This window comes from Zonotrichia leucophrys, unplaced genomic scaffold (assembly GCF_028769735.1).
Source record: "Zonotrichia leucophrys gambelii isolate GWCS_2022_RI unplaced genomic scaffold, RI_Zleu_2.0 Scaffold_100_160040, whole genome shotgun sequence".
Classification (NCBI taxonomy): Eukaryota; Metazoa; Chordata; class Aves; order Passeriformes; family Passerellidae; genus Zonotrichia; species Zonotrichia leucophrys.
Genome location: NW_026992305.1, coordinates 2,305 through 19,354, shown reverse-complemented (window position 1 = coordinate 19,354; position 17,050 = coordinate 2,305). Strand labels below are relative to the sequence as shown.

The following is a 17,050-nucleotide window of genomic DNA, read 5'->3' as shown; positions in this document are numbered from 1 at the left end:
GGGCTGAGGTGGGGGCGGGGCGAGGCCAGGGAGCCCCGGGATGGGGGGGGAGGGGCGGCGAATCGGGGGGGTGGGGGAGGGGGAGGGGGAAAAAGGGGGGGCGGGGACTCCCCCTCCCCCCCCCTCCCCCTCCCCATCCACCCCCGGTCGCTTCCGGCGGCGGCGGCGGTGACGTCACGGAGCGGGGGCGGGGCCCCGCGGGTCACGTGGGGGCGGCGGCGGCGCGAGCGGAGCGCGGGAGCGGTGAGGGGGGGGAGGGGCGGGGGGAGGGGAATTTGGGGAGGGGGCGCGGGGCGGAGGGGAAGGGGCGGGGCTTGGTTTGGGGAGGGGGCGGGGCCTGGTGAGATCCGGGGGGGTTTGGCGGGAATTTGGGGGGTTTTGGCGGGAGATCCGGGGGGTTTGGCGGGAATTGGGGGGGCTTGGCGGGAACTGGGGGGAATTTGGGGAGGGGGCGCGAGCGGGGGCGGAGTTGGGGGGGAGTTGGGGAGGGGGCGGGGCCTGGGCCGGGTTTGGGGAGGGGGCGGGGCCTGAGCGGAGCCGGGGCAGTTCCGGCGGGGAATTTGGGGAGGGGGCGAAATTTGGGGTGAGTTTGGGGAGGGGGCGAAAGTTGGGGGGAATTTTGGGGAGGGGGCGAATTCTGGGGAGAGCTCGGGGCAGAATTTGGGGGGGTTTGGGGTTATTTGGGATTTGGGGTCAGAATTTGGGGAGGGGGCGATTTTGGGGCTGGGGGCGATTTTTGGGGTCCCTTTGGGGATTTTGGGGTCAGTTTGGGGTCAGGATTTGGGGCTGGGGTCTCGGGGGGGTTTGGGGCAGTTTTGGGGTCGGGTTTTGGGGCTGGGGGCGGTTTTGGGGTCCCTTTGGGGATTTTGGGGTAATTTTGGGTGGAGTTTTGGGGCTGGGGGCGATTTTTGGGGTCACTTTGGGGGGTTTGGGGTCATTTTGGGGTCAGATTTTGGGTCTGGGGTCTCAGGGGGTTTTGGGGTCAGGATTTGGGAGGGGTTTGGGGCCGGGGGTAATTTTGGGGTTTTTGGGAGGGTTTGGGGTAATTTTGGGGGGTTGGGGTGATCTGGGGGAGTTTGCAGTCGGATTTGGGAGTTTTGGGGTCAAATTTGGGGATTTTGGGGTCAAATTTTGGGGATTTTGGGGTCACGTTTAGGGGGGTTTTGGGGTCTGGTTTTGGGGAGTTTTGGGGTCAAATTTTGGGGGTTTTGGGGTCAAATTTGGGGGGTTTTGGGGTCCAGTTTAGGGGGGTTTTGGGTCAGTCAGGTTTTGGGTTTTGGGGTCAGGGTTTTGGGTCAAATTTTGGGAGTTTTGGGGTCAAATTTTGGGAGATTTGGGTCCAATTTAGGGGGGTTTAGGGTCAGTCAGGTTTTGGGGGTTTTGGTGTCAAATTTTGGGGGTTTTGGGGTCAAATTTGGGGTTTTGGGGTCAAATTTTGGGGGTTTTGGGGGGCTTAGGGTCAGTCAGGTTTTGGGGGTTTGGGGTCAGATTTTGGGGGTTTTGAGATCAGGTTTTGGGGATTTTGGGATCAGGTTTTGGGGTCAAATTTGGGAGTTTTGGGGTCAAATTTTGGGGGTTTTGGGGTCAGGTTTTGGGGGTTTTGGGGTCAAATTTTGGGGGTTTTGGGGTCAAATTTTGGGAGTTTTGGGGTCAAATTTTGGTGGTTTTGGGGTCAGGTTTTGGGGGGCTTAGGGTCAGTCAGGTTTTGGGGGTTTTGGTGTCAAATTTTGGGGGTTTTGAGATCAGGTTTTGGGGATTTTGGGATCAGGTTTTGGGGTCAAATTTTGGGAGTTTTGGGGTCAAATTTTGGGGGTTTTGGGGTCAAATTTTGGTGGTTTTGGGGTCAAATTTTGGTGGTTTTGGGGTCAAATTTGGGGATTTTGGGGTCCGGTTTAGGGGGGTTTAGGGTCAGTCAGGTTTTGGGAGTTTTGGGGTCAAATTTTGGGGGTTTTGGGGTTAAATTTGGGGGTTTTGGGGTCAAATTTTGGGAGTTTTGGGGGGCTTAGGGTCAGTCAGGTTTTGGGGGTTTGGGGTCAGATTTGGGAGTTTTGGGTCAGGTTTTGGGGGTTTTGGGGTCAGATTTTGGGTTTGAGTCAGGTTTTGGGGATTTTGGGGTCAGATTTTGGGGTCAAATTTTGGGGTTTTGGGGTCAAATTTTGGGAGTTTTGGGGTTCGGTTTAGGGGGGTTTAGGGTCAGGTTTTGGGGTCAAATTTTGGTGGTTTTGGGGTCAAATTTTGGGAGTTTTGGGGTCAGGTTTTGGGGGTTTGGGGTCAGATTTTGGGTGGTTTTGGGTCAATTTTGGGGTTTTGGGGTCAGATTTTGGGAGTTTTGGGGTCAGGATTTTGGGGGTTTGGTCATCAGATTTTGGGGTTTTGGGGTCAAATTTTGGGAGTTTTGGGGTCATTTGGGGTCAAATTTTGGGGTTTTGGGGTCAAATTTTGGTGGTTTTGGGATCAGGTTTTGGGGTCGGGTTTTGGTGGTTTTGGGGTCAAATTTTGGGAGTTTTGGGTCAGGTTTTGGGGTTCAAATTTTGGGGTCAATTTTGGGGTCAAATTTTGGGGTTTTGGGTCAGGTTTTGGGGGCTTTGGGTCAGAGATTTTGGGGGTCAAATTTTGGGGAGTTTTGGGAGGGTCAAATTTTGGTGTTTTGGGGTCAAATTTGGGGTTTTGGGTCAGGTTTTGGGTTTTTGGAGTTTGGGGTAAATTTGGGTTTTGGGCAATTTTGGGGTTTGGTTTTGGGGTGAATTTGGGGTTTTGGGGTTTTGGGGTTTTGGGGTCAAATTTGGGGGGGGTTTTGGCCGGGGGATTTGGGGAATTTTGGGGTAATTGGGAATTTTGGGGTTGGGGGGATTTTGGGTGATTTTGGGGTCGATTTTTGGGGTTTTGGGTGGATTTTGGGGGCTTTTGGTTGATTTGGGGCTTTTGGGGCTGGGGGTAAATTTGGGGGTTTGGGGGTCAGAATTTGAGGGTTTTGGGGCTGGGGGTGAATTTGGGGTTTTGGGGTGATTTTGGGGGGTTTGGGGTCGGATTTTGGAGTCAGAGTTTGGGGGTTTGGGTGGATTTTGGGTCAATTGGGTTTTGGGGTTTTTGGGGTGCAGATTTTGGGGAAGGGTTTGGGGGCGATTTTGGGGTTTTTGGGGTCAGATTTTGGGGGGGTTTGGGGCGATTCAGGGTCAGGTTTGTGGGGTTTTGGGGCTGGGGGGGAATTTCGGGTTTTTGGGGTCATTTTGGAGGATTTGGGGTCAGAGTTTGGGGTTTTGGGGCCGTTTTGGGGTCAGGTTTGGGGTTTTGGGGCCGTTTTGGGGTCAGGTTTGGGGATTTTGGGGCCGTTTTTTGTTTTGGAGGCTTTTTTGGGGCTATTTTAGGGTTTTGGGGTGTTTGGGGTTTTGGGGTGTTTGGGGTCGGATTTTGGGCTCAGGTTTGGGGGTTTGGGGCCATTTTAGGTTTTGGAAGCCGTTGTGTGGGGTTTGGGGGGATTTGGGGTTTTGGGGGGATTTTGGGTTTTGGGGGATTTTGGGTTTTGGGGGGATTTTGGGGTTTTTGGGTCCCTTTGGGCTCTGAGCCCTCCCCTCCCCCCAGGAGGAGCCGGCGGCCAATGAGAGCGGCCTGGGCTGTGAGTGCGGCTGGGCCATGGGGGGGATATCGCGATATGGGGAGGGGATATCGCGATATGGGGGGGGATATCGCGATATGGGGAGATATTGTGATATGGGGGAGGGGATATCGCGATATGGGGGGATATCGCGATATGGGGATGGGGATATCGCGATATGGGAGGGATATTGTGATATGGGGGGAGATCGTGATATGGGAAGGGGATATCGCGATATGGGGGGATATCACGATATTGGAGGGATATCGTGATATGGGGGGGATATCACAATATGGGGAGGGGATTTTGCGATATTGGGGGGGATATCGTGATATGGGGGGATATCACGATATGGGGGGATATTATGATATGGGGAGGGATATTGTGATATGGGGATGGGGATATCGCGATATGGGGGAGGGGATATCACCATGGGGGGGGTATCATGACATGGGGGATATCGCGATATGCAGACTGGGATATCGCGATATGGGGGGGACATTGCAGCATGGGAGCCATATCATGATAGGGGGGAATATCGCGATATGGGGGGGGGGTGTATCACGATATGGGGGGGATATCACGATATGTGGATGGGGATTTTGCGATATTGGGGGGATATATCGCGATATGGGGGGATGTCGCGATATGGGGGAGGGGGATATCATTATATGGGGGGATATCGCGACATGGGGAGGGGATATCGCGATATGGGGGGATATTGGGATGAGGGGGAGGGGATATCGCGACATGGGAGGGATATCGCGATACTGGGGGGGATAGCGTGACACGGGGGAGGATATTGCGATATGGGAAGGCATGTCACGATATGGGGAAGGGATATCGGGACATGGGGGATATCGCGATATGGGGGATATCGCGATATGGGGGATATCGTGACAGGGCCGATATCGCGACGGGGGGCGGTGTTGGCAGGGCGGCTGTCGCGACACGGCTATCGCGATAGTGTCGGTATCGTGACGCAGATATCGCGATAGTGACGATGGCCTGAGAGAATGTCGCGATAGCAGCGGTGTCGCGCCAGTGATATCGCGATAGCACGAGCATTACAGCATGGATATCGCGATAGTGCGGGTATCACGACAGGGATGGCGCGATAGGGCCGATATCATGACATGGATATCGCGATAGTGGGTATCGCGACAGGGATATCGTGATATGGCCGCTATCGCGACATGGATATCGCGATACAAATATCGCGACGGGGGCGCAGCGAGACAAAGATCGCGACGTCCATATCGCGACAGCTGGGGCTGTCACGACATGAATATCGTGACAGGACTGTCGCGGCACGGCTATCGCGACATGGAGGTCACGACATGACTGCGGCACCTCAAATATCGCGACAGGACTGTCGTGACAGGAATATCGCGACATGAGCGTTGGGTCGTGAATATCGCAACAGGAATATCGTGACACGAATGTCGCGACGTGAATATCGCGATATGGATATCGCGATATGAGCACGGTGACACGAATGTCACAACACAGATATCGCGACATGAGCGTTGTGACGCGAATATCGTGACGCGGCTGTCGCAGCGTCGATATCGCGATATCGGGACGTGAATATCACGACGCCGCTCTGTCACGACGTGCTGGGTTATCGCGACACGAACGTCGCGATGCCACTGTCGCGACAGGGCTGCTGTGACGTGGATATCGCGACATGAATATCGCGACATGAATATCGCGACATGACTTGGCAAGGTGAATGTCACGACACGAGCACTGTGATGCCAATATCGCGACGTGACTATCGCGACATGAGCGTTGTGACGTCAGTATTGCGGCAGGGCTGTCACGACATGAATGTCGCGACATGGACACCACAGCATGAACGTTGTGCCGTGAATATCGCGACATGACTATCGCGACATGGACATCCCGACTGTGGCAACACAAATATGGTGACGGACCTGTCGCGACGTGACTATCGCGACATGGATATCGTGACACGACTGTCGCGACAGGAATATCGCGACGCAGGCACCGCAGCGTGCTGGGGTTGTGTGGTGACGATCGCGACGCGCCGGTATCGCGACATGAACGCCGTGATGTGATAGCGCAGTGTGGATATCGCGACAGGAGCATCGGGACGCGCTGGTGTCGCGACGTGAATGCCGTGGCGCAGCTATCGCGACATGCTGATATCGTGACGTGCCGCTGTTGCGATGTGCCGATGTCGTGACAGCTGCTATCGCGATATGCCAGCGCTGTCAATGTCACGACAGGCTGATATCGTGACAGACTGGTAGTGTGGCACGCTGATATCGCGATATAGCTCTATCATGGCAGGCTGATATCGTGACAGGCCGCTATCACGACAGGCCGCTATCACGATATATCTCTATCGTGACAAGCTGATATTGTGAGAGGCTGGTATCGCGACAGGCTGATGTCGTGATATCCCTGTATTGTGACAGGTTGATATCGCAATATATCCCTCTATTGTGACAGGCTGGGATCATGATGGGCTGGTGTTGTGATATCCCTCTATCATGACAGGCTGATATCGCAATATCTCTGTCGCACCAGGCTGCTATCACGATAGCCCTCTATTGTGCCAGGCCAATATCGCGATATCCCTCTATCGCCCCAGGCTGATATCGCGATATCCCTCTATCGCGACAGGCCGATATCGCGATATCCCTGTATCGTGACAGGCCGATATCGCGATACCCCTCTGTTGTGGCAGGGTGATATCGCGACAGACTGCTATTGTGGCAGGCTGATATCATGACGGGTCGCTATTGCAACAGGCTGGGATCGCGATATCCCGCTGTCGTGACAGGCTGGGATCGTGTTGGGCTGGTATCACGATACACCTCTATCGTGACAGGCTGATACTGTGCTATCCCCATATTGTGCCAGGCCCATATCGCGATATCCCTCTATCGCGATAGGCCGATATCGCGATATCCCTCTATTGTGCCAGGCTGATATCGCGATATCCCTCTATCGCGACAGGCCGATATCGCTGCTATCGCGGCAGGCCAGTGTCGCGATATCCCGCTGTCGTGACAGGCTGGTATCACCATATCGGTGATCTCACGATATATCGGTATCACAGCAGGCCAGCGTCGCGATATCCCTCAATCGCGATAGGCCGATATCGTGACAGATGCAGCGAGCTGGGTCATTCATATCAATGGCAATGGCAATGGCAATATCAATATCAATGTCAATATCAATATCAATATCAATGTCAATATCAATATCAATGGCAATATCAATATCAATGCCAATATCAATATCAATATCAATGTCAATATCAATGGCAATATCAATATCAATATCAATATCAATATCAATATCAATATCGTGATTGATGACGTGGATGGCATTGAGCCTTCCATTAATCAGTTTAATATCACTAATATCAATATCAATATCAATATCAATATTGATGACATGCATGAGGAGATCGAGTCATTCATTAGTCAGTTTAATATCATTAATATCATTATCAATATCAATATCAATATTGTTATTGATGACATGCATGGCATCGAGTCATTCATTGGCCAGTTTAATATCATTAATATCATTATCAATATCAATATCAATATTGATGACATGCATGGGATCGAGTCATTCATTAGTCAGTTTAATATCATTAATATCATTATCAATATCAATATTGATGGCATGGATGGCATTGAGCCGTTCATTGGTCAGTTTAATATCATTAATATCAATATCAATATCAATATCAATATCAATGTCAATATCGTTATTGATGACGTGGATGAGGAGATTGAGCCATTCATTGGTCAGTTTAATATCATTAATATCAATATCAATATCATTATCTTTAGTGATGGCATGGATGGGATTGAGCCGTTCATTGGTCAGTTTAATATCATTAATATCAATATCGATATCAATATCAATATTGATGACGTGCATGAGGAGATCGAGTCCTTCATTGGTCAGTTTAATATCATTAATATTACTATTAACATGAATATCGATATCAATATCAATATCATTATTGATGACGTGGATGAGGGGATTGAGCCATTCATTGGTCAGTTTAATATCATTAATATCAATATCAATATCAATGTCAATATCGTTATTGATAACATGGATGGGATTGAGCCTTTCATTAATCAGTTTAATATCATTAATATTACTATTAACATGAATATCGATGTCAATATCAATATCAATATCGTTATTGATGACGTGGATGAGGGGATTGAGCCCTTCATTGGTCAGTTTAATATCACTAATATCAATATCAATATCAATATCAATATCGTTATTGATGGCATGGATGGGATTGAGCCTTTCATTAATCAGTTTAATATCATTAATATTACTATTAATATCAATATCATTACAGATGGCCTGGAGGAGGGGATTGAGTCTTTCATTAGTAAGTTCAATATCATTAATATCAATATCAATATCAATATCCATATCAATACCATTATTGATGACATGCATTCGGGGATTGAGTCGTTCATTGGTCAGTTTAGTATCGTTAATATCAATATTGATATCATTAATAATGACACTGATGTCAGTCAATTTAATATCATAATATCAATATCAATACCAATATCATTATTGATTATGTGCATGGGGGATGGTGTCATTCATTGGTCATTTAATATCATTAATATTACTATTAATATTACTATTACTATTACTATTACTATTAATATTAATATTAATATTAATATTGTTATTGATGATGTGGATTAGGGGATTGTGTTGGTCATCAGTAATTTTAATATAACTAATATTAATATCAATATAATAATTATTGATGGCCTGCAGGAGGGGATGGTGCCATCCATCAGTAAATTGAATATCATTAATATTCATCTTAATATTGTTATTAATGACACAGACAAGGGGATGGCACTGTCTGTCAGTAAATTTAATATCATTAATAATAATATTAATATTACTATAATTATTGATGACTTGGAGGAGGGGATGGAGTTGTCTGTCAGTAAATTTAATGTCATTAATAATAATATTAATATGACTATAATTATTGTGTTGGTCATTAGTTTAATATCAATAATATCAATATGGTGATTAATGACACAGATGAGGGGATGGTGTCGTCCATCAGGAAATTTAATATCATTAATAATAATATTAATCAAATTATTGATGAGCTGCAGGAGGGGCTGGTGCTGTCCATCAGTCACTCTAATATCATTAATATTCATGTTAATATGGTTATTAATGACAGGGAGGGGGGGCTGGTGCTGTCAGTAAATTTAATATCATTAATATTAATATTAATATTAATATAATTATTGATGAGCTGCAGGAGGGGCTGGTGCTGTCAGTAAATTTAATATCATTAATATTAATATTAATATTAATATTAATATTAATATTAATATTAATATTAATATTATTATTGATGACCTGCAGGAGGGGCTGGCGCTATCAGTAAATTTGATATCATTAATACTAACATTAATATTAATCTAATTCTTGATTATCTGGACGAGGGAATGGCGCTGTCCATCAGTAAATTGAATATCATTGATATCAATATCAATATCAAAAATATCAATATCAATATCAATATCATTATTGATCACGTGCATGGGGGGATTGAGCGGTTCATCGGTCAGTTTAATATCACTAATATCAATATCAATATGGTTATTGATTAGGGAATCTCGTTGTTCATGAGTAAATTTAATATCATCAATATAAATATTAATATAATGGTTATTGATTAGGGAATCTCGTTGTTCATGAGTAAATTTAATATCATCAATATTAATATTAATATTAATATCATTATTGATGACCTGGAGGAGGGGATGGAGCCTTTCATTAGTCAGCTTATTATCAATAATAATGATAATATTAATATCAATATCATTATTGATGACCTGGTTGAGGGGATGGCATCGTCCATCAATAAATTTAATATCATTAATATCAATATCAATATCAATATTGTTATTGATGACATGAATGGGGGATCGAGTGGTTCATTAGTCGGTGTAATTGAGTTTAATATCAATAATATCAATATTATTATTGATTACATGGATGAGGGGCTAGTGCTGTCAGTAAATTGAATATCAATAATATTAATATTAATATCGATATAATTATTGATGAGCTGGAGGAGGGAATGGCACCATCCATCAGTCAATTTAATATCAATAATATCAATATTGTTATTGATGACCTGGATGAGGGGCTGGCACCGTCTGTCAGTAAATTGAATATCAATAATATTAATATTAATATTAATATCAATATAATTATTGATGAGCTGTCCGTCCGTCCCTCTGCAGGTGATACTGGGCTGGGAATTCTGGGAATTCCTGAAAATTCCTGAAAATGATGGGATTTCTGGGAATTGTGGGAATTGTCTGAATTCTGGGAATTCTGTGATTCTGGGAATTTCCTGAATTCTGGGATTTCTGAGAATTGTGGGAATTGGCTGAATTCTGGGAATTCCCTGGATTCTGTCATTCTGTGAGTTCTCTGAATTCTCTAAATTCTCCGAATTCTGGGATTTCTGGGGTTTCTGGGAATTGTGTGAATTGTCTGAATTTTGGGAATTCTGTGATTCTGGGAATTGTCCGAATTCTGGGAATTGTCCGAATTCTGGGATTCTGGGAATTCCCTGGATTCTGTCATTCTGGGATTCTGGGAATTCTGGGAATTCCCTGAATTCTGAGAGTTCTGTGATTCTGGGAATTGTGTGAATTCTCTGAATTCTGAGAATTCTGGAATTCTGGAAATTCCCTGAATTCTGTCATTCTGGGAATTCTGGGAATTCTGGGAATTCTGGGATTCTGGCAATTCTGGCATTTGCCACAGGCCGCTATCGCGACAGGCCGATATCAGCGCTGTCACCACAGGCCGCTGTCACCAATATCGCGACAGGCCAATATCGCCGCTATCGCGACAGGGCACTATCGCGACAGGCCAGGGTTGCCGCTATCGCGCCAGGCCAATATTGCTGCTGTCGTGACAGGCTGATATCACGACAGGCCGGTGTCACCGCTGTTGTGACAGGCCTCTGTCGCTGCTATCGCGACAGGCCAAGGTTGCTGCTGTCACGACAGGGCTCTGTTGCAACAGGCCGCTATCGCGACAGATCAGTATCGCTGCTGTCGCGACAGGCCGATCTCACGGCAGGCCGCCGTCACAATGGGCCGATATCGCTGCTATCGTGACAGGCTGGTACTGCGACAGCAGCGATCACGACAGGCTGTGATTGCCACTGGCACAACAGGCTGCTATCGCGACAGGCCGCTGTCGTGACAGGCTGATATCACGACAGGGCACAATCGTGACAGGCCACTGTCGTGACAGGCTGATATCGCCACTATCGTGACAGGCCAATATTGCGACGGGCCACTGTCGTGACAGGCCGATATCACTGCTATCGTGACAGGCCGATATCACGACAGGCCGCTATTGCTGCTGTGGTCACAGGCTGATATCACAACAGGCCGGTATCGGCAATATTGCGGCAGGCTGATATCGCGACAGGGCACTATCGCGACAGGCCGCTATCACCGCTATCGTGACAGGCCGATATCGCTGCTATGGCCACAGGGCGCTATCGCGACAGGCCGCTATCACCGCTATCGTGACAGGCCGATATCACTGCTGTGGCCACAGGGCGCTATCGTGACAGGGCCGCTATCACCGCTATCGTGACAGGCCAACATCGCTGCTGTCGCGACAGGCTGATGGCAGGGCTGGCTGATATTGCCTCTATCGAGATGGGCTGATGTCACGACAGGGCAACAATATTGTGACAGGCCACTATCGCGACAGGCTGATATCGTGACAGGCCGGTGTCACCACTATCGTGACAGGCTGATATCGTGACAGGCCGATATCCCCCCTCTCTCTCTCTCTCTCAGGCGCTGTCGCTGCTGCTGCTGCCGGGGCTGGGCCGGAGGGGGACGGGGACGGCGACGGTGACGGTGACAGGGACGGTGACAGCGGCCACGGCCACCAAGGGCACCATGGAGGGGACAGCGGGCGGCAGCTGCGGCACCGGGAATGTCACCGGCAGTGGCAGCGCAGGGGACACCACGGGTGACAGAGGGGACACCGCCGGGGACACCGGGGAGCTCTCGGCCGCCTTCGTCACCTGCCCCAACCTCAGCGTGGCCACCGAGCTGGCCAGGTGACACCAATGGGGACACTGAGGGGACACTGAGGGGACACCGAGCTGGCCAGGGGACACTGGGGGGACACCAGGGTGGCACTGTCCCCAGGGGCGGCTGGGTGAGGTGACACAGGTGACACTGTCCCTGTCCCAGGGGTGACACTCAGGTGACCCTCAGGTGTGTCTGTCCCTAGCAGGGGGTGGCACAGGTGACACTCAGGTGACACACAGTGACACAGGGTGACACAGGGTGACAGGTGACACAGGAGGTGACACACAGGTGACACACACAGGTGACACACACAGGTGACACAGGGTGACAGGTGACACACACAGGAGGTGACACACAGGTGACACTGTCCCTGTCCCCAGGTCCCTGGTGCAGCACCGTTTGGCTGGGGTTGGTGACACAGGGGATGGCACAGGTGACACAGGTGACACACACAGGTGACACTGTCCCTGTCCTAGGTGTGATGGGTGACACTCAGGTGACACAGGGTGACAGGTGACACACACAGGTGACACAAGGGGTGGCACAGGTGACACAGGACGTGACACACACAGCTGACACGGGTGACACACAGGTGACACACACAGGTGACACACACAGGTGACACACAGGTGACACACAGGTGACACTGTCCCTGTCCCCAGGTCCCTGGTGCAGCACCGTTTGGGTGGGGTTGGTGACACACAGGTGACACAGGGTGACAGGTGACACACAGGTGACACAGGTGGCACACACAGGTGACACAGGTGACACACAGGTGACACACACAGGTGACACTCAGGTGTCCCCACAGGTCCCTGGTCCAGAACCGTTTGGCCGCCTGCGTCAACATCATCCCTGGAGTGACCTCGGTGTGAGTGGGGACAGCGGGGACAGAGGGGACAGCGGGGACAATGGGGACAGAGGGGACAGCGGGGACAATGGGGACATTGGGGACTCTGGGGACAATGGGGACATTCAGGGACACCAGGAGGGACTGGGGACAGAGGGGGACACTGGGGACAGAGGGGACAGCGGGGACAGAGGGGACAGCGGGGACAGAGGGGGGACACTGGGGACAGTGGGGACATTCAGGGACACCAGGAGGGACTGGGGACAGAGGGGACATTGGGGGGACGGGGGGACAGCTGGGGGACACTGGGGATATTGGGGACAGGGGGACATTGGGGACAGCTGGGGGACACTGGGGACAGGGACAGGGGACAGCTGGGGGACAGTGGGGATATTGGGGACAGGGGGACAGTGGGGACAGCTGGGGGACAGCTGGGGGACACTGAGGGGCAGGGAGGACAGGGGGACATTGGGGACAGCAGGGACAGCATGGGGACATTGGGGGCGCCACGGTGACACTGGGGACAGGGGGACAGAGGGGGGACATGGAGGGGCAGGGGGAACGCAGGGTCGGGGGGACATTGGGGACAGAGAGGGGACAGCTGGGACAGAGGAGGGACATTGGGGACATTGAGGGCATTGGGGACACTGAGGGACATTGGGGGTGATGCTGAGGGACACCAAGGACATTGGGGACAGGGACGTTGGGGGATTGGGGGACATTGGGGGGTTGGGGACAATGGGGACAGTGGGGACAGGGGACAGCAGGGGGACACTGGGGACATTGGGGGGGGGACTGGGGACAGTGGGGACAGCAGGGGGACACTGGGGACATTGGGGGCACCAGGGTGACATTGGGTACATTGGGGACAGGGGGACATTGGGGACAGCACGGTGGCATTGGGGACACTGGGGACATTGGGGAGGGGGGGAACTGGGGACAGGGGGGACAGGGACAGCATGGGGACATTGGGGACAGTGGGGGTGACACTGAGGAGACACGGGGACATCGGGGACATCGGGGATTGAGGACAGTGGGGGACATCGGGGGGACATCGGGGACATCAGGTGTTGGGGACACGGGCACAGGGCGGTGCCACCGCGCTGTCCCCACTGTCCCCATGTCCCCACTGTCCCCATGTCCCCATGTCCCCACTGTCCCCATGTCCCCACTGTCCCCATGTCCCCATGTCCCCAGGTACACGTGGCAGGGCAAGCTGGAGGAGGACAGCGAGGTCCTGCTGGTGAGTGACGGCACCGATGTCCCCAAATGTCCCCAAATGTCCCTGGGGTGTCCCCATCATCCCCAGTGTCCCTGTGTGTCCCAATGTCCCCAGTGATGTCTCCAGTGTCCCAAATGTCCCCAATGTCCCCCATGTCCTTCAGTTTCCCCGATGTCCCCAATGTCCTCACTGTCCCAATCCCCCAAGGTGTCCCGTGTCCCCCTCAATGTCCCTCTGTCCCAGTGAGTCCCAATGTCCAAAGTGTCCCCAAGTACCCTGTCCCAAGCCCCCAGTGATGTCCCAGTGTCCCCATTTCCCCCGTGTCCCCATCACTCAGTGATGTCCCAACACCACCGTGTCCCCAAGGTGTCCCAATGTCCCCAAGGTGTCCATGTCCCACTGTCCCCAATGTCCCAACACCAAGTCCAATGTCCAAGGTGTCCCCTGTGTCTCCACTGTCCCCACAACCCCTCAGTGATGTCCCCACTGATGTCCCCAATGTCCCTCGTCCCCATGTCCCAGTCCCCCACTGATGTCCAATGTCCCCATGTCCTTCAGTTCCCCGATGTCCCCAAGTCCCTCACTGTCCAGTGTCCCCAGTGATGTCCCGTATTCCCAGGCTGTCCCATTCCCAATGATGTCCCAAGTGTCCAGTGTCCCCGTGATGTCCATGTCCCATAACTGTCCCAGTGATGTCCCCCAATGTCCCCAATGTTCCCCAAGGTGTCCCCAAGGTGTCCCCAAGTTCCCATTTTCCCCCCGTGTCCCAATCCACTCAGTGATGTCCCCAACACCCACAATGTCCCCAAGGTGTCCCCAGTGTCCCGTGATGTCCCCTATGTGTCCCCAGGGTGTCCGCAGTGATGTCCCCATGTCCCACAACTGTCCCCCTGTGTCCCCACTGTCCCCACTGCTGTCCCCATGTCCCTGTGTGTCCCAGTGTCCCCATTGATGTCCCAATGTGTCCCCAGTGTCCCCACATCCCAGTGTCACCACAACCGCTCAGTGATGTCCCCAACACTCACAATTCTGCAGTCTGTCCCAAGGTGTCCCAGGTGTCCCCAATGTCTCCATTGATCTCCCCAATGTCCCAATGTCCCAAGACCCACAATGTCCCTGTGTCCCCATTGATTGTCCCCAATGTGTCCCCATGTCCCAAAGGTCCCGGTGTCCCCAGCGATGTCCCCAAGCTGTCCCATGTCTCCCCAATGTCCCAAGGTGTCCCAGTGTCCCAAATCCTCCCAATAGTGTCCCCATTGTCCCCATTGTCCCCAATGTCTCCCAATGTCCCCAGTGATGTCCCTCTGTCCCTCATGTCCCATTGATGTCCCCAATGTGTCCCCATTGATGTCCCACTGTCCCCAACCCACAATGTCCCCAAGTGTCCCAATGTCCCCAGTCCCCACTGATGTCCCCAATGTCCTCACTGTCCAGTGTCCCCAATGATGTCCCCCAGTCCCCAGTGTCCCCAATGTCCCTCAATGTCCCCAATCCCCAGTGATGTCCCCAGTGTCCCCATGATGTCCCCAATGTCCCCCAAGGTGTCCGCAGTGATGTCCCCGGTGTCCCATAACTGTCCCCCATGTGTCCCCAATGTCCCCAGTGATGTCTCCAATCCCCCCCAATGTCCCCAAGGTGTCCCAAATGTCTCCAAATCCTCCCAATGATGTCCCCAATGTCTCCAAGGTATCCCCCAATGTCCCCTCAGTGTCCCCATTAATGTCCCCAATCCCCCCCCAATGTCCCCAGTGTGTCCCCAGTGTCCCCTCAGTGTCCCCAACATCCCCAATGTGTCCCCATTGATGTCCCCAATGTCCCCAAGGTGTCCCCACCGTCCCCAATGTCCCTAACACCCACAATGTCCCCGGTGTCCCCAATGTGTCCCCACTGATGTCCCCAATGTCCCCATTTTCCCCCCAGTGTCCCCAATCCACTCAGTGATGTCCCCAACACCCACAATGTCCCCAAGGTGTCCCCAGTGTCCCCAAGTGTCCCCAACACCCACAATGTCCCCGGTGTCCCCACTGTCCCCATTGATGTCCCCATTGATGTCCCCAATGTGTCCCCAATGTGTCCCCAATGTGTCTCCAGTGTCCCCGATGTCCCCACTGATGTCCCCATTGATGTCCCCAGTGTCCCCAGTGTCCCCTACACCCACAATGTCCCCAAGGTGTCCCCAACATCCCCAGTGTCCCCAATGTCCCCAATGTCCCTTCAGTTTCCCCCGATGTCCCCAGTGTCCCCTCACTGTCCCCAATGTCCCCAGTGTCCCCACTGTCCCCATTGATGTCCCCAAGGTGTCCCCAACATCCCCAATGTGTCCCCAATGTCCTCAATGTCCCCACTGTCCCCATTGATGTCCCCAAGGTGTCCCCAACATCCCCAACATCCCCAGTGTGTCCCCGTTGATGTCCCCAATGTGTCCCCAAGGTGTCCCCAATGTGTCCCCACCGATGTCCCCTCTGTCCCCAATGTCCCCTGTGTGTCCCAAGATGTCCCCAAGGTGTCCCCAAGGTGTCCCCACCGATGTCCCCATTGTGTCCCCAGATGATCAAGACCCGCAGCTCCCGGGTGCCGGCGCTGAGCGACTTCGTGCGGTGGGGACGGGAACGGGGAATTTGGGGGGTTTGGGGGGTTTGGGGGGTCTTGGGTGGGCTTGGGGCAAATTTTGGGGGTCCTTGGGGAATTTGGGGGATTTTGGGGGGTCCTGTGTGGGATTTTTGGGGACCTCAGGGGGATTTTGGGGGTCCCAGGTGGGAATTTGGGGGGATTTGGGAGATCTTGGGTGGGCTTGGGCAAATTTGGGAGGTCCTCAGTGGGATTTTGGGGGGTCCCAGGGGGGTTTTGTGGGGTCCTGGGGGATTTTTGGGGACTCTGGGGGGGATTGAGGGGGATTTGGGGTCCCGGGGGGTTTTGGGGGTTTGGGGGGGATCTTGGGGAATTTGGCGGTCCCAGGTGGGATTTTTGGGGGGCCTGGGGGGATTTGGGGGGTCTTGGGTGGGCTTGGGGCAGATTTTGGGGGTCCTCCGTGGGATTTGGGGGGTCCTTGAGGGATTTTGGGGGGAATTTGGGGGTCCCAGGGGGGATTTTGGGGGGTCCTTGGGGGATTTTGGGGGTCCCGGCTGGGATTTGGGGGGTCCTTGAGGGATCTTGGGGATCTTTGGGGTATTTGGGGTCCTGGGGGGGATTTGGGGGTCCTTGGGGGGGTCCTTGGGGAATTTGGGGGTCCTCCCTGG

The 17,050-nt window shown here is 52.0% G+C and overlaps 1 protein-coding gene across 1 annotated transcript; it reads left to right on the top strand.

Annotated features, from left to right (window-relative positions):
• Nucleotides 1-527: 527 nt before the first annotated feature.
• Nucleotides 528-16,439, top strand: LOC135460800 (protein CutA-like; the record flags this gene model as incomplete). The annotated part of the gene is made up of 6 exons (XM_064737733.1): nt 528-583; nt 3,580-3,613; nt 11,500-11,768; nt 12,554-12,613; nt 13,790-13,835; nt 16,362-16,439. Coding segments are annotated over exons 2-6 (471 nt in total), but the record flags the coding sequence as incomplete, so codon positions are not given.
• Between the last annotated feature and the right edge of the window lie 611 nt (nt 16,440-17,050).